Consider the following 27128-nt stretch of genomic DNA (forward strand, 5'->3'; position numbering starts at 1 on the left):
CCCCTCCTGTTTGGGAGCCCTTGTCGACAGCCATAAGGGCTGGTTTGTGGGGCTGGGGCCAGAGGTCCTTCGGGGAAAACAGCAGCTGTGGCTTGGGAAGGCCTTGCCCCTGCAAGGATTGCCCTGATTCACACCCTCCTGCACCTCCCTCCAGGCAAAGCTGTCCTTCCTTGTTCAGAGTCCTGACATGTGCACGTTTCCAACGCAGTGTGCTCATGACTAATCCCCCTGTGCCTTTCAGGGCTGTCGTAATGCCCTGCGGGCTGGGAGAGCAGCACACGTTGCTGCTTGCTGCGGCTCCAATGATGCTGCAGCAGCGGGAACCCCAATCCTGAGCTCGTTTTTTTTGGCAAGAGTAAGTTGCAAGGATGGTTTTCTTGCCTACCGTAGCTCAATGTAAAGCCCACCTTACAGCGCCATACTTCAGATGGTCAGATTTAGGCCTGGCTATCTACAAAATCCCTATTGTTCTGATAATAACTGTTGCATTTTTCTACTAGCCCACCCAAATGTGCCGGTACCAGGAAGGCATCCGCACATGTCCCACATGGGGAGCAGGCTTACAGCTGCCCAGCCTGTATTCCCCCAAGCATCTCCCAGAAGCACTCTCCCAGCATGAAAGCAGTGCCACAGAGGGAAACAGGGAAGGCCTGTGCAGGCAGCCGTGGGGCTGGGGAAAGATGCCGGGCCAGCATGGGTTGGCCAGGCTGCCAGGTCTCTGGCATGGCTCCACAGAAAGTGCTCCCCGTGCGGGCCTCAGGATGTGCCCAGCCGGCTGCTGGGCAAACCCTGGCTCGGCTCTCACTCCTACAAGGAATAAATATGCACAAAAACACCTTAAACGCTTCTCTGGCACCCCTTATGCCTATAAATGCGGGCCAGGCTGCCAGCGGGTGAGGCCCGGGCCCGGCTGCCCCTCACGGGCCCCCTCAGGCCGCCTGCAAAATGGCCGCCGGGCACCCGTGCGTGCCAACGCACCCGGCGCGTCGCGTCGCCCGCCCTCCCGCCCGGAACTACAGCTCCCAGCAGCCGCCGCGCCCCGCCCCGCCCGCTGGGAAATGGCGTTTCCCCGCCCACTCCGCGACGGCTTTTCGGCTGGGGGGCCTTAGCCGATACCAATCAGCGCTCGGCTTTGTGTGGCAGCTCTCGCAGAAGCCTGATCAAAAAAATTAAAAAACTGTCATGTCGAAGCGCTGTCCCTGAAAATGTCCCTCACGCTGGAGGTAATGACGTTTCTCGCTCGCCGCGCGGCCTCTAGTTTTACTGTAAGTCGTCATTTATTACTACAGCAATTTCCCTTTAAGGGCCTGCTTCACATGGACACCTCGGGGGGGTCCTTGAGGGGGCGGGGAAAGAGAAGGCCGCTCTTTTGATTCGCCGCCGCGCTGGAGGGAGGAAGCCAATCTGCGCCGGCAACCGGGATTAGGAGGCGGGGCCACCCCAGACGCGCAGGCTATTGGTGACGGTGAGCGAGGGGGCGTGGCGGGGTGGGTGACGTGTATCCTTCCAGCTCAGCGCGTGAAGGGATAAGGGGCGGGGGGGGAGGGGCCCGGTTCGGCGGGTAGTAACGGCCGCGCTCGCGTCGGCGTGTGCCGCGTTGCGTCGGAGCCGCGCTCGCGCCGCGCGGGGGAGGGGCCGCGCCAACGGTCGTTCCTCCTCAGCGGCCCCCGCCGCCGTCCGCGCCTCTCCCGCTGTCCCTCTGCCGGGGAGGATGCGCCGCCTCTTCCCGGCCGCGGCAGGTAGACGGGGGAGACGATGAGGGAGCCGCCCCGCCGGCTCCTGGCCCTGGGCTCCTGCCTCTTCCTCTGCGCCCTGCTCTGGTGAGTCCGGGGCCCTCGCCCTCACGGCGGGGTGACTCCTCCGAGGCCTCCCGGGGGCGGCGGCTGACCCCCGCCGCCCGGCCCGCTCTCCGCCCCTGCCGCTGCCACCCTCCCCGGGGGCTCCGGGCCGCTCCTGCTGCCCCGGCTGTGGAGCCTGTGCCTGCCCCGGCTCGGGCGGGGAGAGCGCCCCGGTGGGGGTGCCGAGAGGTGACGGTCGGGGGCGCGCGGGGCGGGCGGTGGAAGTGGAGATGGTGCCGTCGGGGGGAGGAGGGCGCTTCCCTTCGGAGAACGGAGGGTGCGTTCCTGTGCTGGCAGCGCGCGGTGCTGCGTTAGGGGAGAGGCAGGTAACTGCTTTTGGGAGGGTAGTTCCTGCTGCTGTGAGTAATTGTCGTCTGCTGCGTTCGTGAGAACAAGCCGTGTCAGGTGTGGAGTTAGTCCTCAAGTGTCAGAGGTTCCAAGTTAGGCTGTGCATTTCTATATGTATTTTGTTGCCACTGTGCTTTTTGGCTGGAAGGCTTAGTTGATATTCCAGTTTGAAGCTGAACGCTGGCTGTGTTCTCTGAATGATCACAATATCTTGTTCTTGAAACCAATTTTCTGTGACTGGTTGGAGTTGTGTTAAATTAAAGCTGATGACCCCTTTCATTTTTGCATTCGTTGTATTTCTGAGAGTGTTTTTCATAGTTATTACCTTAGCATACCTTATTCCAGCATCTTCTGTTTACCTTGTTTTCAAGCTTCCTTAAAATATGACATTTATTAGAACACAAATATTAGAAGAATGTATTTTTGTATAGTAAGTTCTGAGCTTCTTAAACTTTGGCCTCCTTTGAACTCTGTGACTCAGTGTTTGAGAAATGGTAGCCAGTTTGAACAGCAAACTGCAAATACTGAAAACTGAACAGCAGCACTTGTTAGAGATAATTGTGTGTCTGGTGTGGTACTTTAATACATTTTCTGTAAACTCTTTAAGTAGTCTGTTTAAAAAAAAAATATTTGAAATAGTCTTGAAGTTCTGGGTTGTCTGGTAGTTGATTCTAGTGGATGAAGAAGGGGGGGGGCCAGGCATCTCTCTGTATGGAATCAGTTGCAGATCTGGTGCTGACACTTGCACTACTGGCTTCAGACAATCCTGGAGCAAATTTGTTTTATGTCATCACATTTTTGGGTTTTTTTAGGAAACAAAACAGTTTAAGTGCTTGAAAACTCTGTTGCTGTGTTAACATTTAGCAAAATCTTAAGCGAAAAAGCTCCTAGCCATATAGGCTTAAGTGAGCTGTGAACCCGGTGAATGGTCTCTGGACAGCTTTTCTCTTACTCGTTGGAAGGTTCCAATTGTGGAGTTGGGAGTTGTACTAGAAAAACAGTTTTGTTTGTTTCTTACTGTGTCTTGAAGGCTGATAACCTGTTTCTGCCTCAAGGTAGTTTGTTAGCGAAGATGTTCTCAGCTATATGATATATAAATGATCAGAGTAATTTTTTGTTGCTGTGTTCTTAGTCTGCTGTTTTATCAGAACTGTTTAGTTTAAGAAAAAGCTCAGGCACCTAGCCTGTATTGATAAGGGAATACCATGTTCAACTAGTTGAAATAATATATTTGTTCTGTAAAGCTCAGACAACTTTTGTGTTCATCTTGGGTATGGTTAGGAGAAAAAGTGAGCTGAGTTTTTTTCTTATTCTTCAAAAGAGTTTGCTCTTTCAAGTAGTGTCTTAACTGATCTCAGAACTTGCAGCAGAGTATCCCAAACCATGCACTATTTAAAAAAAAAAAAATAATTCAGATTGTATATTCACCCTGCTCACGCTGGCTGCTTTTGATTAAAGAGCCAGCAGATTAATTTAGATGTTGGGAGGGGTACAACTCTAGTTCTCTAGTCTCTGTTGTCCAAACATCAATTCACATTAGAGAATTTAAAATCCTCTGTCTGCAGGGTGTCATTGCGACTTGCTTTAATTTTGGTAGCCATGTCAGCGTTGTAAGTCGAAAGTCTTGAAGTCTGATTCCTGGTTTGTTGCTGGACGGTGTAACATGATAAGTTGTGATGTATGTAACTTTTCCCTAAAAGATAATCAGCGACTTTGTTCGCATAAGCAGTTGAGAAACTTTAGATAGTAAATGGAAGGCTTTGTGTTATAAATGTTGGCATGTGTGACAAATGTTGGCTTTTTAGATTTAGTTGTCATGAAATGTAATCTTCAAAGGATCTAATGCTAGTAGATGAGAAGCCCTTGTCTTACAGATTAAACTAGTGGCCAACAGATGATCAAATTAAAAACAAAAAAGCAGGGGAAAAAACCAGCACCGGTGGAAGAATACTCCTGGGGAGATTTGGACCTGTCTTTTTTTTTTTTTCTCTCCCATTGTGCATTTCAAAACTTGCCAAAAGAAGTTGATCCAATGCAGAAATATCAATTGGTAAAAATGAAGTGGGAGAAAAAAGATTGATTTGACTTTTTTTTAACTGTATGGTGTTTCAAAAGATCTCATGCTGTTAGTTAAAAATGTGACTGTGTATTAGGAAATGTACAAAAAACCCAGAAGCTTGAGTTTAGGGATTTATTAGCTGGTGCCTTTCCACTAAAGGCATTGTGATGCTCTTTGGGAGCACAGGATCAAAGAGTTACCAGGACTTGAGACTTACTGATGCTGGAATGGACACAGCTCTCTGACAAACCTGAGCCAGCGAGGTTGTTCCAAGTAGTTCAAAAGAGTGGGATGGCTGCATGGCTTTAGAGAAATATTTTGGAGGTATGGCTTAGGAATGTCGTGCTCTAAAAATAATATGCATCTGTGTGGCTTGGAGCTTTGACGGTGCATGACAAATGACTCCTGTTGGCCTGAATTTATGAAGATTTTTTTTATGCTTCAGTTAATCCCTTTGCGTGGATGGTTATAATGTAAAAAAACCCTTTTAAAATGTGTAGTGCTTTGTAATCTGACAATATACAGACCTGAGTAAGTGGAGTAGCTTTAGAAGCTTATAGAGATACTAGTACTATCTGAATTGAGACTGGCTGTGATGGTTATTTGAAGAGTAGCTGGTATAAATTGTTCTGACATCAGCTTTTGCCTGCCAGAAGCTGCACTTTCAAAGTGTTGGCTATGAGTTTAATAAAGAAATCATTTATACATTAATTTGTCTTTCTATGATTCATTCTATCTCAGAAAGTGCTTTCCATATCCTGGTCTGCTTAGCTTTTATGGGGTCTTTTATCATCCTTGTTTTTACAGCTACAAGTAAAAGGAAGATGGGGATAAGTGCATGTGCACATCAAGATTGTCTAGTTGTTACACTGTGAGTATGCTGCATGGGTAGAGTAAGGCTTGTATGAGGGTGGCTGAGCAGCAAGATGTGCTGTTCCTGATGGAAAACCCCTGGTCTAGTAGCTCTGACTCTGAAATCTTGAAAATTGTAAAGGTCAGATTGGGTCAGTGGCACAACCAGGAATAAAGCCTAGGTACAAGTACATTGGAAGGGGGTAGATTTTGATACTGCTTTGTATTCCTACCTATTAATGTGAAGATTTATGCAAATTCTAATGAGATAAAATATTTCTAGTTTTGGTTTGCATTAGTCTTCTACATTTTTGAAGCTGTGCTTGTTGAAAGCTGCTATAGTGCAGGAAGAGCTCTGAAAAAAAAACCAGTGCTATACTGGCAGTGTGATAGCATCACTAGTGTTTATTTTGCCGCTCCTGCCCTGCACAGGCAAAAGCTATGCAAGCCAGATCAGAGATCGAGGTTTTGCTAATTGAATGTTTATTGGCCCTGTTACTGACTTTTGGCTTAAACCTTGAGCTTGTTAATAACAAAGGTGTTGAGTGGTAGAGTTGGGGGGTGAGAGGTTCTTGTTCCAGTGTAACACGCCTCTTCTCATAGAAACCCTCTTTTCGGCAGAGTATCTTTGCAGGACACTGCCCTAATGATCTGGATAGAACTGCTATCAGTGTAACTTCTTTGTAATGGGGCTCAATTTTATCTGGCGCTTCTCATCTTGTGCGGTTACTTACATATATATCATCAGAAGGCTGATACTCAAATAAGCACTCTGTGTGTGTGTGTGTTTTATGGCAGGAAGAAATGAGGTGGTTTGGGCACTGTTCATATAATCAAAACTTTTGTTCCAAACATCTGATTTCAGAGTGAAAAGTGTGTTCCTAGATATGGATTACCTTGTTTGGAAGTGTCTTTGCCCAGTAGTTAAGATTGGGACAAAAGCTGCACTGGAACTCTTGGACTCTTAAATATCAGCTTTGAATGTGCCTAGCTTATAGCCTGCTCAAGTGGAAGGTGGGGTATGCAAGCAGGGGCTCTGGTGTCTTACACAAAACAAATGCTTGGCTCAATCAATTATTGAATATTTACCTTCTAAAATTATTTGAAAATTAGTGAAGTGCTTTCATGCAGTGTTGTCTAAAAGGTTTGTCCTAGAAACTTCAAATTTGTTTGTTTGTTATGCAAGTGGTGTACTAAAGTGACATGTAACCCCTCACGAGGTTGCTGTGTTGGATATATAAGACCCTGCCTGTTGCAATGAAATGTGCCTCACTTGAGCACTTAATTTCAACTTTTTCTGAAATGTCTGTCTTTAAGCTGTTACTAGTTTTTTTTTCACTTTAATGTTCTTACCACTGTGAGTATTTTAGAGAATGCTTTTTGGCTTTTTTGCTTTTCTTGTCTTTAGTTTTCATTAGTGATCCAGCTTTTGATAAAATCTGTGTTCCTTTCAAGGGGAGGGTGTACAGTTAACACTTGGAGGTGCTACAGCCGTCTGCCTGAAGAGGGTGTTATTTTTGTGCATGAAAACTTGGCTGAGAACAGGGTGACATAGAACTTTAAGTCTAAAAACTTTCTCGTAATTCTTGGTGAAAACACTGAACTGGTGTAACACAGACTGATCCCAAAACTAGTGCAATGAAGTTTTGCTCAGATGGGTGAAAATGTTGGTATAAATGACTTAAACTGGATTGGAATATCAGTAAAAGGTTCTAACAGTTCAGAATTGGCTTAGGCACTCAAAGGAACTTTCTTGGTTTGGCTGAGTTTTGGAATGGCAATCAAGATATTGTTGAAATCCTTTAAAGGTAGGAAGTCTATTGAAAATACGTTATGAAATGTGAGTTAGGTGGTCGCAGCTTTGCATAGATGTAGGGCAAAATTCACGTTGCTAAATTTATGCTGAAATTCCACTCCTTGGCACTATGTTAAGCTGTGTTGCATTTACAGTGGGTTTTAAACATGGGGAGCTGGTGCAGAGCCGCTGATGATGATTCTGAGCCTGCTGTTGCAGTATTGCGCCTGTGTAGAAAAGCATTTAAGCAATGAGGGAAATCTTCAAAGGTGTGTAAGTTAAGACATTACTGTGGACTCTAAAAGCCTTGAAGTTTAATCACAATTTATGGCTATTCTACTGTTTTCCTGTGATCTTTGTGGTCAGTATCAGATTTTATTGCCTTTTCCCAGATTGTGTTCTTTTCCCCAAACTCTTGCATTAAAGATAATAACTAAAGTTGTACAATGCAGGGAGATTCTTTTAAGCTGCAATCCTGGGTGCAGTATTACAGAAGCCTGTTACCAAGAATCACTAAGAACTGCCTGTTCCTTTGAGTACTTTCAGATGGACACCTTTTGAGGGCTAGAGTTTGTGACTTCTGTCCTGCTTTAAGTGCCTGAAATAAGGTACCTGGGTACTCCTTTGAAGAAAGAAGAGGTATGTGATTCAGTGTTACTTTGCAGCGTGCATCTAATACAGGCTGTTGTGTAGTGCGGGCGCTGTATCAAAACAATGCACAGTTACAGTGTTGTGAAGGTGGCTGTTCTCAGCAGACTTTTCTAGGAAAGGATAAGAGAAATATTGGTAGGACTGTAAGAAAGGAATGAAGAGGTTTTCTGCTGTTAGTCCTCAGCCTTGATTTCTGTTGTTTAACTTAGAACAACAGTGGACAATCATGAACAAATGGTATGTTCTTCCTCTATCTTGAATTTTTGTACCTGAGTATACACTAGCTCAAGGCTAACTTTCTTTACTCCCCTCAGAGGTTACTGGCATGTGTCCACAATCTCCAGGTCAGATCAGGGGGTTGGAGAAATGTGTGGCTGAAGGTGGCAGGACTACCCCTTCAGGCAGTAAATCAGTAAAATCTCATAAAGTATATGGTGCAGCTGTAACCTCGTTTTGCAGGCTTTGCATGATAATGCATTTAAAATGCTGAAAGCTGTATTTTAGACCGATGGAATCTCATCGTCTGAAGCTATGAAATTCAGTATTGTCAGAAGTATCTTTGTGTTGGGCTCCTCTGAATGAGTGAAGTAACTCTCTTTTTTTTTTTTTGTATCGCATTCCAGTGAGGAGACAGTATGGAGAGCACATTCTTTGCAAAGAGTGGGCAAGATATTAAAAACATAAATTAATTGCAAAATACAATGGATTGGTAAAGGATTTGCAACAAAGCTCAAATTTCACTTGGTTTGGGGTTGGTTTCTTTAGCACATGAATAAGTTAGTGGATGCTGTTGGGAATTGAGATGGTATCAGTGCCTTGCTGGCAGCATCCTTGCTTAGTCTGGATCTGTAGATCTTAGTCTTCAATTTTTTTCTCCCTTAAGATCCATCATAGCTTATTTAAAATTATCTTAATACATGCTGCTTTTCTGTAGTAATAAATGGCATTTAAATGAGTGGTGTGTTTTTTGTTGTGTTGTTTGTTCTTTTTAAACCAGTATTAATGAAGGTGGAACAGTTCTTCGTTGCATTTATCAGCACTTGCTTCCACTTCACACGCAGAAATGTGTTGTGTCTGGGGAGATTATGCTAAAGCAGTCAGTGCCTTGCAAATAGCTTTTCTCCTCTGACTGGTTGAAATAATGTCATTGTCCTAAAAGCCTGCTCTTCATTTTATGAGAGATTTACTTTGTTCTGGGGGCCCTTTTTAAATGCAAGTCCTTCTTGCTGGACTGTTCTGGGAGAAAGATCCATTAAGTAACTGGGGAGAGGGTAAGGGTTCCCTCCTTCTGCTGTTTTTTTCTGCATTACTGGTGGCTGGAAGGCAGATTACTGCTGACTCCAGAGTCTGGTTGTGGATCTGCTGAGCTCCTTGTTCTTACAGAGACTTCTTTGTCTTTGACAGTTAGGCTAGTGATAGCAGTCACAGGCCTATGGGACTTGTTCAAAGCAAAAGATGTTTTCCTGCCTTCCTCACCATTTCACAACTTCTTTCATTTTTTACCTGATAACAGAATAATTGATTTTTGCATTAATCAAGAAGGCAAGCGTCAATCAACAAATAGGTGCCTCTCCCCATTTTGTAGGGCTGCTTTGCCAGCTCTCTGCCTCCTAGGTCCCAAACCCACCTGCTTTCTCTTGCACAGGCCTATTTTGAACTGATCCTGTGAATATTTTCAGTAGAGAAGTGTCACACGGTGGGGATGGTGACATCTTCATTCTCCCGCATCTGCACCTGTTGGTAACACAACCCTTCGAGAGGTGCAGAAAATGTCAGTCATCGGCCTGGAGAGAGGCCGTTCCCTGTGCATTCAGGGAGGGCTTGGTAATCGGTACACTGGCGATAGCTTCATTTTATTTCCCTTTTGCTTAAAATTAATGTCCCACAGGTATGAACTGTAAACTGTTTTGAGCTGCTTTACTCTCTGGTGTCCAGAAATAGGTCTTGTTTGGGGAAAATTTAAGAAAACTCTTGAATAGTTTAGAGGACAGATGTGTTTGAACTGAATCTTGTGTGAGTGTCAGTGTTTTTGGATGAAGTCTTTGGAAAGAAAAGCATAGGCTGTTTTTCTCTGGGAAGATCGAATTGTGGAAAAACTGCTCTTGCATTTGGATTTTTCTAATTTGGATTTTTTGTCAGCTGTAACTTGTATGATTAATTTTGCTCCCAGTTGTTTACTTTCTACTTGATTTTTATGCTTGTCAAAACAGCTATCAGTAACTGCTACCTCGGACTTCTGCAACCTCCTTTACATTTACTTAAAGAGTTTGAGCCATTTTAGAACTGGGTGGTCTTTCACATGAAACCTACCTTGCAGTTTCAAAACCACCTGCACTTTTGAATTTCAGCGCATTCCTTTTCAAAAGCCTAACAGCCACCAGCAGACCATAGCTAATTGTATAGCAATAAGTGTACTGTACCATTCAGACAGGGGTGAGCAGGCTTTCTGCTTCAGTGGAGAACCACAGTATGTGCCTGCCCTGTGAAGAGTAAAGATCCTCCCTCCTGCCCCCCCCCCGCCCCCTTCTGTGTCTGGGCTTGCAGCTTTTGCTTTTGGATTTGTGCATATCAAGCTGAAAAAATTCGTGGCATATTAGGGAAAATAGCTTTTAAACTACATTAATGATGATACTAAAAGACTTATGCTTAAGTTTCTTTTGAGATTTAATAGCATCTGCTATTTTCAGTCATACTTAGCAAAAATAGAGCTAATGAAAGCTCCTGTATCCATGTACGTCACTAACTGTTGATTATGTGTTTGAAACAATCTCTTGAAGTATTTCTACACTGTTACATTATTTGAAGATACACCTTGCACCTGAGATAGTAGTATCTAGTGACTTTGGGCATTAGATCTGCTTGCTTCCAGGTCAGCATTAAGATACTACTCTTTTGCCATGGGAAAGGGAAGAATGTATTAATATATACAGATGCAGAAGCTGCTGTGCTTTCACTGGGCATCTGTGCAAGTTTACTAAACTCAAGGGAAATTCTGTTCTCTGTAAATTAACACTTAGGTTTTCATGTTTGTCTTTCTGCCTGTAGAGAAATGCTTAACAGAGGTACTATGCCATTTGGCAAATGTTTTTATTATGGACTATATAATTTATCAGTCTGTGGCTGAAGAAGCCTGCTGAATGTATATACAGAATGCTGAAATACAGAAGAAAAAAGAGTAGCAATGGTCCTGATAAGGTGGTTAATTCGACTTCTCACAGAATGGCTGGTCTCCCATGGCCTTGTGTTCTGTGGATTTGTGTTCTTAATGTTCTCTCAGAGCTTGATGGCAGCAGTTGAATGATACATTCTGCCCGCAGCATCCTCTGTTGCAGTAGGGCTTAGGTTTCCCAGTGGGTGCATGCAGGGACACGTGCACAAAATGAATTCCCAGTCCCCTCCCTTGCTTAGGGGGCTCTTGGGAGACTTGAGGCATCATGTTTGAGTTGGGGAGTAGACTGAAAAGAATTTCTGAAAGTAAGCAAATTGAATATTGGACACAGATTATGTCAGAACAGCTTAAATCTATGAGCTGTCAAACTGCATTCTTCTAAAAGCTGCATTCATGCTCTAATAAAGCATGACTTGTTGTGTTAAAAGTATCAGTATATTAAGGCAAGAAATGTATGCCTTTTGTGCTAAGGGCTTTTTGTGACTGCAAGTGCTAAAGTACTTATTAATGCAGTTGTGAAAATATACCTTGTGTTTTAAAATGCTGTTCGCAGACAATATCTTTCCTCTTCGACATTAAGGGACTTAATGTTGCTCTGTACAAGTCACTGAAGATCATCCCCCCCCTTAGTGTAAACGAAATAGGAAATAACATTTGTGTGTATGTAGGGGTGGAATGAGCTACAATATGTTCTGCATAATTTTTGATCTTTTGCTTGTATTTTTATGAAGAACCAGGGAGGAGTCATAGCTGGAAGGAGAGACCAGAGGTACTCGAATTAAGAGCATGAGAAAATTTCTCAGTGAAATGATTGAAACCACTTTTCGGAAAAATAAATAACTCCCAAGTATTTGCCTAACCAATTTTTCCAAGTGAGAGCTGGGAAGTAAGGCCGTAAAAGTATGGTAACATTTAATTTTGTCCCTTAAATGTGTGTCCTGGGCTTAGGATAAGACAGAGGTTCAATGGAAAACTTAATACAAACAAGTCACTATATGATGGGATGGGAATTTAAGATGTGTGAGAAAGCATACACCTCATTTTCAACTTAACTGAGATGTGCGACTTGGTACCTGTTGCAATATGTGGTTGTGAATGTTTTCATACCCTTATATTCAGTGCTTTAGATTCCACTAGCTGCAGCTGCTTCTGCTTGACTTGAGGGCTTCCATTTAGTTTGGAAGGAGGCTATTACCTCAAAGATAAGAGGAATTACTGAGGTACGGTGGGGCTGAGACAAACCTGGGACCGCCCGTCTCTGGAATAGTATATCAGATCCCACAAGATCCTTGTCCACTGTCTTCTGCTCATTTGGTGGTAAGAGACTTGGATTTAGAGTGGCGAGTGCCTTGCTGACACTCCCTGGGGATGCTGGTGGAAAAGGAGCGATAGGTTTATGTCTCTACAGCAAAAGCCCAGTTTTGTGAATGCCTGCAACCTGGAGTGGTAGTGCTCCATTGTGTGTGTGTGTGTATATATATATGCACGCGTGAAACTTCTTAAAATTTAATACTTGACTGTGGTCTATTGCAGCATGGGTTCCTCCTTGGTAGAGGAATCTACACTGCATATGCTTTCCACTAAAGGTGATCTTCGAGTTTTTGACGGGCGGTAATTCAAATTCTAAACACTAGAATGATCCCACCTGTGTAAGTGAGTCCTGACCTACTAATATTTGTGCTATTATGACTGACGGTTATGTGTCAGTTTTCAAAACTTATGTCAGAAGATTGCTGTATCCAGATTTCTTCTGTGCTTAATGATCCGCTATAGTCCTGTCTCCTCTTAGGAGGAGAGGACCTTTTCTCAGGGTGCAGAGTGGTGTTTGTGTGAATTCACACTGGGCTGCACTGATCACCTGGCTGTCATGTAAACTGTTTCCTGGAAAAGTCTAAAGTGGCAGGTGGTTCAAGTATTGTTGAAATCTCTACTAAAAGCTCAAATTGCATAGCATTTTGCTGGACTTACTCAAAGTCTGCATGAAGACTTTGCTGGCCTTTGGGCCTCCAAGCCTAATGGTTTACTGTATGGATGCTATCTGGGATGTGAAGGGGCCGTGCACTGTAAGCAACAAAAGATGCTGTTCTGGTGCAAGTGTTTGTATAGGTGTTGGCTGTTTTTCTACAGAAATAAATCCATTTCTACTGAGACGCAAAACTGTTCAGAACTGGAAGTACAAAACGAATCTTTATGAAGGTTGTAGCTAAAGCCAGCACCTGGTTTGCCATTTGTCTCTGCATTTCAATTGGTTTTTGCATGGGCCTTTTTTAAAATATACTTATGTTCTCCGATTCTCTTAAATGTGCTTGATGATGTTGACCATACAGTATTGTCTCGGGTATCATCTGTAGAGGGAAATAAGGAGCTTTATTTTTTTAATCTGTGACTTTAGTTTTTGCATAGTAATAATCATTGCTAAAGATATCCCATTACTATGTGATGAAACATATAGTTGATTCAAATTCTAACTTGCAGTAACTTGACTAATTCGTGCCAACTTCCACTTTGTGATGTGGTATCACTTCAGTAACTGTTTTGCTGATACTTCTGTCTTTTGGAAGTAGTAAATTTGTACTGTTTTCTGTTACTAATTTCTTCAAGTTAAGATATTTTTATTTTTTAGGCACCTCATGGGAACTACTGAGAAAAGGTTGAGGGACACAATGCTGAGGGAATTTTAAAATATCATTTATTTGTTTTAAATCAAGACTTTGACTTTTTTTTCTTAATAGGCTTCCTACTTGGCATGTCTTTTGTAAAGACAGTCTTTCAGCAGTGGAGTATGCTTCAGGTGATTCTTGTGCCCTGGCAAATGGTGATGAAAATGTCCAGGAAAAGGTATGCTGAATAAATCATGTTAATTAGCTACTCAGCCTAGATATTAAAAGAAAATTTGATTTATACACTTTGATTCATAGAGTCCTCTTGACCAGAATGTGTAATGTACTCAATTGTTCTGTGAACTGTGGTGTCTTCCCAAGTTTTCGGTTTCTTTTACTTCGAGTTTGTTGCAGTTACATAACAGTACAGCTGGACAGTGCAGGGAGGTGGGGGGGGTGAGTGGTGGATGACAACAAATAGTAGAGCTAGTAATGGCGGCTCAGGTTTTTTTTATTTGAATGCCAGATGTTAAAAGGAGTGGTCATCAGGGATGGTATGTGGCTCTGTAGAGATGACAGCCTGGATAAGTCTAGGCCGCAGTGTGCCAGTTGCATCTGTGTCATGTTAAAAACCCAGTGCACAAATGATTGCTGTCTTAAATAAAAGATGTAAGATTAGTTGCTTTATTAAGTCAGTATTTGTCACTTTGTTTCCTCTTGTTTAATAAAAATTAACAAAGCTAAAATATGTGAAATGCTAATAAAAAAGATTCTGTTGCTCTTACTTACATTCCTCAGCACTTTACGTGAAATTGAGTGTAATTGTCCCACCCTGATTAACTCATTACAAATTTCTGTATATTGCAATTTCATAGTGAGTTCTCAAGCTGTTGAGTCATATCAGAAAGTCATGATATTTTAATTTATTTATTTACATAGATAAAAGAATCAGTCCCATGATAAGCATGGGTAGTATTGATGTTACTGGTCTTCTCATTTCCTCCATCAATCAGTAGTAATGCTAAACATGGTCCTCATTCCAAGAAAGCTCTTATATACCACATCAAACCTTGAGAACATGTGTTGAGTGTTCTAGTTGACTCGAGTGGAGAGCTCCCTGACCAGAAAAAAAGACTTTAAATATTGTAGATTTCTTAAGCATTTCAGCATCTAGGGTAGCTGTATTTTTTTTGGCAGCTTGTGCAGCCAAATATCATTGTCCTATTCTTCTGGCTGCCTGAAAAAAGGCCTACTTGAGTTTAACATCTGATGTAATAGAACTAGAAAGATCAAGTAAGCTTTGAGACTGGGAAGCTGCTAGTGTGTGTTTTCCTACTTTTTTAAACATTCTTCCCTTCATTCTATTAACATGGCTGCATTAAGCACATTTCTGAACTTCAACCCAAAGATGTGAAAGCTCATACATTATACTGTACTTTTTACTCATTAAAGAGAAATCTCTTGGGTGTATGAGAAATCTTAAGCATGTGTCTATCACTCCTAACTAGGCTGCTAGAGCTGTTCTGCTCAAAAAGAGCAGTCTTGCAGCCCTTGATCAGTTTTCCTTAGATCAGTTGTCTCTTTGAGGCATTGATGCTATTTAATCTTAGGGACTAGGGTATGAGCTAATAACATTTGGGCAAAAATGTTGCTTAGCTGTTGTCTTTCAGATTTGGCTGCTCAAATTTGTCCTTCCTGCTCTTCCAGTGTATGTCTTAACTCTCTCAAATTAACGTGATCATGTAATCTTGTATAGCGTAGCAGCCTGTTTTGGATCCAAACACTAGCACTTGCAGTACTTCACCATAGGATTTTAGATGGCCCTCGTAAAATGAGGGGTGTGTAAATTACTAGGAGATTTCTTGCCATATTTTAAAATATTGCTCAAAAATAACTTGCATTTGTTGTAGTCACAACTTTTTTTAAAAAAGTTTGTGGGACAAATAAATTCTTGTTAATTCTACAGTCTGGGGGTTTTAAAGCTTCAATACCACCCCTCACCCCCCAAAGTGTGTATTCTGTTTTACTTTGAGTTCACTGCACTTGATTGTAAATCTTCAGTTGTGAAAGAGAAAGTTGCTTTGAAAGGTTACAGTAGACTTGAGAAATTATTTTAGTTCTGCTGATAAGACTGCTATAACTGAAATGTGCCAGGTGGTGGGTTTTTTTAATGCTTGTATGTTGCAAGTCATCTTAGGAATTCCCCCCTAGTTTTGGGCAGCAAGGAGATAGGGAGGGTTTGTCAACATGAGAGGTCATAGCAGAATGATTGACTTTCCTTAGCTCACAAACTGAACAATTTAAGACAATGCTAAAATGGTCTTTCCTGTGAAGATTTAACTGAATTGTTTTAACTAGCTGTAGTCTTGGTACAGAAGAGATTTTAAACGTACATGAGCAGTGGCTCTGAAGTGTCATGTAGCTTAACTTCTTGTTGATATTTTGGTTGTTGTAAAGGTAGTATTATTCAGTCTGTACCAAAGGTAACTCCTCTTGTTAGAACAGAAGGCCTGCATTACTGCATGCATACTGTTGTTTTACCTTTAATATACTAGGGGGAAGAGGCTGGTCCCAGGCTGGAGTCAGAGCACCCAGACTCAAGTACGCGGAGTTACTCTACAGAAGAGCTGCTTGATGACTTTACAAAATCTGACCAGGCAAGACTTTTGTTTCATTCACTGTCTCCATCGCTCTTCAAATGCTTCTTGGATTTCAGTGTCTTTCATTTTGGTTATCTAAAGCTCGTAGTAACCATCTATTGCATTGCACTTGCGTGCAGGGTTCCTGTCGGACTCATGTTTCAAATGAAGGAGAAAACGTGTGAGCAGGCAGGTCTTGCATTTCCCATGTGCATAAGTCATAATATAAGTAATTTAATATTTGTAGGTACTGACTAATGCTTTCCAAGATAAATTAACATTGGATGTTACAGGTATGGATGTCTCTTTATAAATAAAACAGAAAACCTTCTCACTAAGGTCTTTTATATAGATCAGACTTGGTGATTGTAGCAGTACATTTTAGCTTTGATCCTTCGTGCCTTCTGCTCGTTTCATTTCCTTTGTTAAAATGGAGAGATGTATGCGCCATTAATACCATTAAGTCAGTGCTTGGTGTTAAATGTTACAAAGGCTACTGTTAAAGGTGATTTATTTGGTGTGTATTTTTTTGTCGATTACAAGACAACATAAATATGACATGTTTCTGAATATATATTGCACGGTTTAGATATGTAATTCTATAGTAAACCATTCCAGACCTCTTCATGTTCAGTTAGCTGGATTACTCCAAGTCATCTGTTGATGAGAGGCTCCTCTTTAACTCTTGCAGCAATAGAAAATACTATTAATCTGACCTGTTTCGGTGATTATGTACTTCTCCAGATTTAGAAAGCCTTATTTTGATCATGCTGTGCAAGGGCTTATGAAGACTGAAGACCTAGAATAAATAAGACTCAAGAGTACTAAGCTCTCAGAACTGATAAGCAATTTATCTCTTTCTTCAGTTACAACACGGAATAGACTTGTAAATCATTTCAGACCTCCACTGGCGTGATAAAATTGAAAGCCTTCCCTAAAATTAATCTTAGGATGAAAATAGTAAATGTAAAGTCTATTGTAGTGGAGCATGCAAATAGAACTATTTATTTCAGTTGCTGAAATACTCAAGCATGTTTTCTTGTGGCTGTCTTTATAGAAAAGCATGGTTGAAGAAGCTGTTGCACATGCTTTCTCCAATTAATATTTTTACACTATTATTGCAGACTATGGAAGACTGTTGCAGCTATTTCAGAGTAGCACAATACCACCTAGGTTTATGAAGAAAGAAAATTTATTTCTTAACTGTCTTGCTGTCTGGTGTTCAGGTTCATTGATGACAGGAATCTGAACTGTTGAAATGTTAATATGCCGTACTAGATGTCATTGTATGAATGCTTTTCCTATTCAAGTGTTGAAAAACGTATGTTCATCTGTAATGTTTTCACAGAGTACAGAAATGAGTGAAGCAAGCCAGCCTGAAGTTGAGACTCCACCTTCAGTAGATTTAAATGAAGCTTCGTCTAGCATAGTTGCAAGCACTGAAAACATTTCCAGTTCACCTACCTCAGAGATACCTCCAGTCTCACAGACTGAGTAAGCTTTTTTGGTTTGTTGTTTTGGTCTTTGAGAGAATATCACTTACTCTGATGTTGTTAGAAGGTTACCTTTTCAGGTTTAGTAGGGATAAGACTAGACTGCTGTATACAATTTTTTGCTGTACTTTGGTTTATGGTGTCAGTGCTAATGGAATATGCCATCATTTACTCAGTGTGTGGATTAAGAGTTGTGTAATTGCATGAAGTGTCATACTATTGCCATTATCAGTTTCTAAGCTGCTGCTTTGAAAGAAAAAAATCCAGTGTTTTTTACGTGCTAGATAATCTGTACTATAAAAGCCCTCAGGCCTTTACCATTAGGATTTCTGCCCTTTACAAATGTGCTTTCACATCTGTGATAACAAGCATCAGGGCTGCTTCTGTGATAGCCTCTGCTTTCAGTTACGGAAGAACTTTGCAGGATTTTAATTCCAGGACTTACAACAGACCAGTCTTACATTCTGATATTAAGAGACTTCTGATGAAATAGCAGATTTTAGTATAAAAGCAACAGTTTGTAATTCTGGTACTTAGTGTATTGCAGAGCTGCCTCTGCTGCAGGCAGCCTTCAAGAACTGATGTGCTTAACTTTGTTTTCCTTCTCTTGTGGAATGCTGCGCTATAAAGTGTGAACTGTACTATGGAAATTCATGTGTATGTACTTCTAGGTACTTTCACAAAATTCTCCTGGGGTTTTAGTGTGTGCTAAGGGGAATATATTCTTTTGATTGTCTGCTGATAAAGATCGAGTATTTTGGTAGATAAAAGGTCAACACATTAAAAATGAAGTAGATTTTTCTAAGTTTTTGGGTTTTTTAAGAGTCCAGTTTTTCTGGTTTACCGAACTTAGTTTCATTACCATAGAAGAGGTCTGGAAATCTTGTCTGCTGACTGATCTTGCCTAGTCTGTTAGGGCTAATGCTTAAGCACCTTCTGGTGCCCCGTAAGTGTCTTTAGTTGCAGTTCTTGTAAAGCAAAACTGGAATGTAATTTCATTTTATAGCTTTTGTTGACTTCTGTACTGATTCATTTGGGTAATGTTGTAAGTCCTACTGTTGTCAGCTCTTAGAAAGAGATTCAGGATGTTGTTTTCTTTTGAACATTCAGATTGGTATCTTGTAATTGTTAAAAGCAGTCTTGCTGTTGTAGTTGAGGCATACTAGAATGAAGAAGTCTGAATACTTGAACTGTGAAACAAATGAAAACGGAAATTTGTTTTGGAGCACCTGATATAATAAAGTTAATGCTTGGCAGTAGTGTTCTGATGCTAGTACCATTTACAGGAAGAAAGGGTAGAATGGATATAGGGGATGCATATTTGTACATTATTTCAAACTTCAGTTTAGCTTTAAATAGTAATAGGTGGTCTCTTTTGGTACAGATTAACTCTAATGTCTGAAACAGCTGTAATTCAACTCCATAGTTAAACAAGAGCTTTAGAAAGACTCAGTTGCATTTGTTGTCCTTTAGACAGCATTTTTCTTGTTTTAGATGCTGATTTCCATCAGTGTAACAAAGTCCAGCTCCCTTGGGTGTTACCAGTCTGATATTCCAGCAGGCCCTTTTAGTCAAAATATTCTGGAAGTAATTTTATTCCAAACTATTTTTACTTTTAATGAATATTTTTTTTTAGGACAGCAGTGATTGTAGCTTTTCTATCCTGACCTAATCTGGGGAAAACTTTGTAATAAATAATCTGAGCTGCTCTTCTGGCTGCAAGTGGAGACAGCTGCTGTGAAAAGTAAGCTTGGTGATGCACATGAAGAATTAAGGCAAAGCTACTAACAAATTAAAGTAGCCAAAGGAGAGGGAGCACTACAGCTTTTAGGCTTGTTCTACTCACCTTCTGCCAAAATTAGTTACTTGGGGCCAGTCAGGTACATGCTGATAGCAGGGCATTTAAGTTCATACTTGTCCTGTATTTTATTCAGTTGATAGTTACTCATACTGTCATCTGTCCACTGAGATCAAGAATATGTGGAGCTTTTTAAGTGTAATGATCAACCTTACTTCAGTCATTAAAAAGTTACATGCAGAGCTAAATGGTGTGCATCTCAGATCTGTGTTTTGTGGTGTTCAGAGAAACTGCTCCCTGTTTGTAGCTAATAAATTCTTGTATTCCTAGTGTTTGTTAGATTTTGCTACATAGCAAAAGTCTTGAATACCTGTGAGTTTTTTGTTTTATACTGTGGGAACTTTATCATAAAAAAGGTACTAAAATTGGCTCCCTGGGTTTGTTGTAGCTGCTTCTGTTGATAATTGTAGCAGTCAGAGAACCAAAAAGATACCCTTTTAAGTTGCTGATATGGTGTTTGTGTTTTGGCAGCTCTATCATGATACTGGATTAACCTAGTTTGCAGTGACATTGGAGAAAGCTTGTGTTGAGATTTAGGAGACAGAATAAAGCTTTTACTTAACTTTGTAACCTTCTATATCAATGACAAAGTCATCCCTGTACTGGAGAAGAGGACAGTCTCAGAAGCTATCGACTGAAAGTTAGTTGTCCATCTTCTCCCCACTCATTCCGTCATTCCTAAAGAGCATATAGGGAGGCTTTCTTTACAGTTTTTGCCTTAGGATTTGTCTCATGCAGTGTGTTCAGCCTTTCTGGGAGAGAGGAGGTAAAGCAAAGCAGTGGGCAGATTAGCTAGTTCGGGCTGTTGATGCAGCTTGGATAATGGTCTACTGGGTTACCTCACTTTTATTACGCTAGGAAAAAAAAATCTAGTGGAAAAGACGTCTGGCTGGCTCTGCTATATATTGTTGTGCCACCCAATTAGAGTGTTAGAGGAGAAAAGCTCCTCTAGTTTTAGCCAAGTTATGTTCTGACTGCTGCCCATTGACTTGGGAACATTAGGAGGTTTTAGTGATGGACTCAGTCTTGGTTTGGATTTCTTTGAAAGGGAAAATTGCTGGCAGTCAGGTAACTCCTCAGCTGTTCTTAATTTGTAGTGATGATGGGAACAATTATCCATTGCAGTATTTGGTAAGATGTTAATTGAGAGTTCTGGAAGATGAGAAGCTAGCTTTGTGTTCCTTTGCTGAGACAAACAGACTGGAAAATTCCATTCTTTCATGGGTACAGCTGAGAATGCAGTTCCACAAGTATAGCATACTTCATTCCTCTTAATGATTTCAGTGAGACTGTCGCTTTTTTAAAACTTCCAAACGTCTTTAGTTATGTGGTTGATTAGCAGGGTTACTTGTGTTATCAGAAGGGTAAAAAGCATGTTATTTCTTTCCCTTCAGTGCAATAGAAAATTCCCGTGCTGATATCCCTGTACTCAGCTCTAGTGAAGCTGAGCAGTCAGAACCTGACTGTGATATTGGTGGGACACTAGAGGCTGACCCTCAGAGTGAGCCTTCCTCTTTTGTCAGTCCACCAGAAAGGTGAGTATTGAAGTAGGTTGTGAGTCTTAGTAAATTAAAGGCAATTTTTCTTTTCTGTCCTGGCCTTGCAACAGACATTTGCATGTGCTTGCTTATCTATATATTTGTGTGTGTGTGTTTAATATTGTCTGTGGCTGAAAATGTGATCGTTTTGTAGGTCCTAATGCTTTTGAAACTTTCAGCCTTGCAGGTCAACATATAGAGAACATATCATCTTCACATGGCAAGGGAAAGAAGACAAAATCTGAGTTTGAGTCGAAAGTTTCAGCAGCTGAAAAGGGGGCAGATGACCAAAAATCTGCTCTGAATGCCTCAGAGAACTTAAAAAGGGAGGTAAGCAGTGCTGAAATCCACTCTACGCCCAGGAACCTAATGCCCCCTGTTAGGTTATCGCTGTTGTTAAAGATGAGTGGTACCCATCACTTTTCTGATTGCCACTATAAATGCACAGCCCTCACATTTTGAGTACTGTGTGCGGTTCTGATGTTACTGTCTCCACAAGGGTATAGTAAACTGGGAAAAAAGGGCAGCAAGGTCAGTCCATTGGCACAGGACAGGTTATTTTCTTCTGAAACAAGTTAGTTCAAATACAAGACTCGGGGAAGTCAAATACAACTATCTGGAGCGGAATCCAAAGAAATGTTCTTCATCTGACATTATTAAGGTGGGACTTCCTGCAGGGTGCTATGAATGCTGAATTTTTTTTTACACACATATTTTTTTTTAAAAAAAGGGGGGCAGGCAGGGTTTACATGATCCAGGTAAGCTTGTAGAAGAGAAGTCTGAGGGTTGAATGACTGAGTCAGGGGGTTCCTGAGTAGCAAGCAGATGGCTCGAGGCAAAGATTACACTTACAGGAAATGGAAAATGTGTGTGTGTTCTTTCCTAGGTATCTTATTTGGCCACTGTTAAAGTGGGATACTAACTAGACAGGTCTTTTATACTTAACTGTATGACTGCTTTTATGTTCTTACTGTGAGGCATTTCCTAAAGCTTATGTTTTTTTAAGTATGTAAAGAATGACCAAGGCCATGGCAATACCATTTTTGGTTGACGGTTTTTTTTAGGATCACATTTAAACTGTCTCTGATAACTTGGATAACTTGTAAAACTAAGACATTTTCCCCAGGATTATTCAACAGTGTGCCTTAAAATAATTACATGTAGTAAGTCAAGAACTTACTACAAACAAATTGGTGTAAACCATTATTTAAAAAAGCCAAGATTTTCTTTATTTAACCTGATGCTTTAAAGACTGCAATTTAAAGAATTATGGCATTGGCTTGATGTCATAGTTAAGCAAGAGCATGATTTGGCATTGCTTACTTAGTCAGTTTTTTGACTTAGCTCTTTTGTCATAGTCCAAGTAGCATCTTACATTGTAAACTTTCTTGGAAGAGGAGGATACAAGGGTTTTTAGGTCCTCTCATTTCTAAGTATATGTGAGGATGTATTTTTGGGTACGCCATATCTAAAGCTCTGTTGCAGTGTAGTCATGTGAAGAATTCTGTTCTCACTTTTGTCCAAATATGTGGGTTTGGCTTTTTTTTTGAGGGCTCTCAGGTATAGAATTATATGTGAAATAATTCTTGCTTGAAGTGCACAGAAAATGTCAACCTACAAAGCAGTCACTCTGGAAACTACCTGTAAAATGTTGTCCACAAAATAACCTCTGTGCTTGAAATGTCTAGCAAAAGCTTTTCGCAGAGCTGGTGGTGTGTTGGAAATGCGTTTGTACGAAGGAGAAGTTAAGACTTGAAATGGTATAGTGTATGGTGAACTTAAAAGGGTTGCTGCTTTGTCAGGCAAGTCTGGAACATTATTTCTTTGATCATTAAACATCAAATAAAACATTTTAATATCTCATTCTACTGGTTTTTGAGGTGTTCAGAAACTCCAAGGGGGCTCTGGAATTCTGTCATGACCAATATTGATATTTGAAGATTTCTGCTGCAGGGGGGTATCTTTTCTCCTTAGGAGATGGAAAAGCAAAAATCTTGAAGACAAAGCAGAAGTTTTGTGAGACAGAATGCTTATGTTTTACTTCAAATGCATTAGTTTAGCCAGAGAAATTACCAGCATCTCAGTGAAAGAATCTGTAATTCTGGATGTCATCACATGTTTTTTCTGGCTTGTGAGCTTACCTTGGCACTAAATCATTAACATGGGTTCAGATGGTGTATCTGCTGTTGATTTGATGAGAGCATGCTTCTTTTTTTTTAAAGCATTGAAGTTCATCTTTGTTTACAGTGTTGGTACTGAAAAATATTCACAACTGGTGGCTCGCTCTTTTGCAGAAAGACTACAAGAAAACAGGAGAAATTGACCCTACATCTGTGATAACTCCAAAGGACCCTGGAGACATTCCAACATTTGATGAATGGAAGAAGAAAGTCATGGAAGTGGAGAAAGAAAAGAGTAAGTTCAGGATTTATTGGTTAGGTCTAAATACCACTTTCATCTTGTATCTGATTCGAATAGTGAAACTGTCTCAATTTGGAATGCAGCCTGGAACTTCATTTTTCTACTAGAACTACATCATTAATAGCATTTATTATGTAACAGCAGGGAGCAGAAGTTCCCTGAAGGGGGAAATACTGTTTGTGTGGTTTGTTACAGTTGCAATATTTTCTTGTTCCTAGGTCAGTCAATGCACCCTTCTGCTGTTGGTGGGCAGCATTCCACAAAAAAAGTCCAGAAAAATAGGAATAACTATGCCTCTGTAGAGTGTGGTGCCAAAATTTTGGCAGCGAATCCAGAGGCAAAGGTAAGCATTTACTAATTATTAGTGTGGATTATTTCAATTTACTCTTATGCAAGTAGTAGTACAAAGTACACTTATTTAAAACTGAATACTGATTTCTGAAGTAATATCTTATTTCTAAGTTTGTTTTTACTGTGTTTTTTGGTTTATAAAAATGGGACAAACTCTGATCGGTCCCTTTATTAAAGAGGGATTGCTTTAGAGAAGCTGGTGTCTTTTGAAGTGAATTTGAAAGGAGGAGCAGAGTCTACTCAGTACAGAAACTGAACAATTGAACAAAAGTGTATTAAACAGCTTGCCATAGTAAGTAATCTGAGATTGCCCCAAAGTAGTATGGCATAGTATCTCCTGTATGTTACCTTGCTTAGTGTTGTGAAACTTGGTATTGGTCCACGTAACTAATATCAAACTTATTTTTGGAGCGAGAGGAAAACCCCTTGGTGTGCTGCATTAGTATCTACCATACAATTTAAAATATGAATTCTCTTCTTTATACAGAGCACTTCGGCTATTTTGATGGAAAACATGGACCTTTATATGCTAAATCCTTGCAGTACTAAAATCTGGTAGGTTACTGAGGTTTGTTGTATGACAAGGAGTGGTTATAGTTTTCCATTGCGATGGGACTGTGTGTATCCTGTGGGACTGATTTGGCCTTGGTGTGTGTCTGCCTGAAATGTGTGTGTAAGCAACTTTGTCGGATTTAGCACTAGGTGTTTTATTATGTCCCCCATAGAATTCTGTCTCTGGTATTGAGAAGTAAGATTAAGGGCATAACTTTATTCACTTTTAGTATTTGTAGTTTTTGCATAATTACAGTCTTACAAAAAAGAAAGCACTAACTGAAAGTAAAGATTTTGGGTTCTTTCCCCAGCTGTCAAACAAGTGTAGGATACACGATCAGAATTTACCGTATACTAACTGGTGTTTCAGGTGTGATGTATATGATGTTTGCTGTCCTTAGTTTTTAGCTCTGTGACTTGCTGCCTTTGAGTACAAGATGGATGAAGCTTTTGTAGCTGCGGGTGCTCTCTAGAGTTACTAAGCTAGATATGCAGTTAAATATCACTAGTGATTTTGAAGGGAACAACAAGTGATGCCTCCATATTGTACAGCATTTTTGTAGTGGTGTTTTATACCCAGTGAAGGGTGCAGTAACAAGGGAAAGGACTGAGGATTGTAATTGTAGAAGGAAAAGTGCTTTTTTTAATATTTCCTTTTTGTTCTCCAGGTTTGTTATTGAGCTCTGTGAACCAGTCCAAGTAAAGCAGTTTGACATTGCAAATCATGAGTTATTCTCTTCCACTCCTAAAGACTTTCTGGTGTCTATTAGTGACAGGTATGTTATCAGAACCCACCTTTCTGAATTAAAAATGAAATAATTGTTAAATGGATGGCTTCATAAAACATGGTCTGTGTATACCTGTTATGCAAAGTGTAATGCATTATGAAATTACATGGATTTTTTGTTTGTTATCAATTACTAGTGGGTTTTCTCCATGGAAAGGTCAACTGTGAGGTCCTAGAATACACAGCTTGAGTTCTTTCCATGCTTACTCTATTTTTTTTTTCTTTGCCACCTTAAAAATGAAAAGCAAAAATTTCTTGAAAAGTAGCAACGAAGCAGCAAAAATTACACAGTAGCTGGGTAATGGATGGCAGATTATAAAATGGACATTCCTTAACAGAATGTCACTGGGGTTGTGGGCTGTCTCCTCTCTTGTCATTCAGACCATTTTCACATGGCTTAAGCTGTCTTCAATGCTGAACTCAGTTCAAAAAAACCCCAAATTATTTAAAAAGAAAAAAAAAAGAAAAAAAAACCCACAACACAGTACACCATTGAGGAAGGGGTAAGAATACTACTGGTTGGCCGAATGGCTGGTGAAAAGGTGGCTTTGTCGTGTTTTAGGCAATGTTATACCCCCATTGCTTTCTGGGAGTGAGCAGATTATTCTGGTATGTGAAAGAGGAAACATTCACCCAGTGCATCAAAAAAACCTGACTTTGTTCTTCAGTGCTTAAAGCGTGTAGATTCTGATTTTCAGCACTTGGTCTGTTGCCTAGTTCTAACTCTTGCTTTGCTCATAGTTTTTTGCTGCTTGCTTACAGTAATATTTACAACCTGTCACTTGTGTATCACGTTCTTCAGTGTTCATCTGAGGTGACTTTTTCAGTTCCAGAAACTTTGCCGTAGGCCAGTTGAATATCAGTAGTTGGATCAAGTATATAGGATTTTCTCCTTCAAGGGCTTACACACTGTTTTAAGTTTTTGTGAAGAGACACTGCTGAGGTTCTGTGTTGGGACTAGCCTTATCTTCCAACTCTTCTTTCCAGAAAAAACACATTGCTGCTATCTTGTAATCGGGGGGAAAAAAAAAAGAAAAGAAAAAGGATTTCTTCTGTGAAAAGGCGTTGTGGGAAACTTCAGCAAATGTCTGTAAACAGTGGGTTCTTGCATTTCATTAGTTGACTCCATTGTTTTGTTTTCTAGGTACCCAACAAACAAATGGATTAAATTAGGTACTTTCCATGCGAGAGATGAGAGAAATGTCCAAAGCTTTCCTCTGGATGAACAGATGTATGCAAAATATGTTAAGGTAACTTAACGCTGCAAAAGCATCCATACTTCTCAGGGAAGGGTGGGTTTGCTGGGCTTACCCTGTATAACAGAGCATCCAGCAAAATGTGTTATCAAAGCATGCTTTACCAGTGATTGTTTCATTAATGGCTCTAGTGTGATTGGCCATGTACTAAACCCTTGTCATGCAATAATCACAAGTACATTAACCTTCTTCATAATGGATAATGGTAACTGAGAGGATCTTGAGAAGCACTTGTTGCCTTGTTTCCAAGTACATACTTAGTTGATACCTGAATTAAGAAAAATGTTCTGTTTGACTTAACCAACTGTCCCCTGAATGTCAGATTAGAAGTATTGACCTATTGTGTCTCTTGGCTGTACCGGCTTTACGTGTGTGTGTGTGTATATGTACGCACATACACGCAGTTTCTGGAGCGCAGATTAGAATATGCGTATTTCTTGATGCTTCTGTGCTGTATTCTGCTATAGAGTTTTAAGTGAATCTGAAAGAGTAAGCATTTGAATTCTGGTTCTCATCAATAGCTGTGAAGTGCAGTTTTACAGTTTTCAGGCATAACTGCAACTCATGCAAATTACATAGCCTTGCTGCTACTGGAGCATGTGCCATGAGCTCTGCCTTCAAAATAACTTGCAGCAAGCTATCTGTACTCAGGAGACTCAAAGAGAATAGAACTCCATAAATAATGTGGTACCTGGACTGGGATAAAAGCTTTTGTGAAAATATTGAGATGTAGTGGAGGTTTAAACTCAAATAAAATACAGACCTTTTAGGTCCTCTCCAGTGTTGTTTTAGCTTCCAATGATGGTGCTTCAAAACGAGTCTGGTTTGTGTTACTAAATTATGATTTGTGCTTATGTGAAGTAGCAGCTATGAATGATAGCTATCTAACTTCTCTACCAAGAAATTTTGCATGAGGAACAG

At 40.6% G+C, this 27128-nt stretch overlaps 1 protein-coding gene across 4 annotated transcripts in view; it reads left to right on the forward strand.

Moving 5' to 3' along the window:
* The first annotated feature begins 1755 nt into the window (after positions 1-1755).
* Positions 1756-27128, forward strand: part of SUCO (SUN domain containing ossification factor) — a 41300-nt gene continuing 15927 nt past the window's right edge. For 2 of the 4 annotated variants that reach the window (XM_086463460.1, XM_086463461.1), the window contains exons 1-11: positions 1756-1820; positions 13445-13550; positions 15868-15969; positions 17300-17445; positions 20697-20837; positions 21020-21170; positions 23135-23255; positions 23480-23604; positions 24100-24167; positions 24833-24940; positions 26096-26201. In XM_086463460.1, the coding sequence (XP_086319586.1) occupies positions 1756-1820; positions 13445-13550; positions 15868-15969; positions 17300-17445; positions 20697-20837; positions 21020-21170; positions 23135-23255; positions 23480-23604; positions 24100-24167; positions 24833-24940; positions 26096-26201 (1239 nt within the window). Of the gene's footprint in view, positions 1821-13444; positions 13551-15867; positions 15970-17299; positions 17446-20696; positions 20838-21019; positions 21178-23134; positions 23256-23479; positions 23605-24099; positions 24168-24832; positions 24941-26095; positions 26202-27128 lie in introns of those variants that run through there. The other 2 variants (XM_086463463.1, XM_086463462.1) reach the window with 1 other exon arrangement.

Source organism: Leptosomus discolor, chromosome 3, assembly GCF_034619465.1.
Source record: "Leptosomus discolor isolate bLepDis1 chromosome 3, bLepDis1.hap2, whole genome shotgun sequence".
NCBI lineage: Eukaryota > Metazoa > Chordata > Aves > Leptosomiformes > Leptosomidae > Leptosomus > Leptosomus discolor.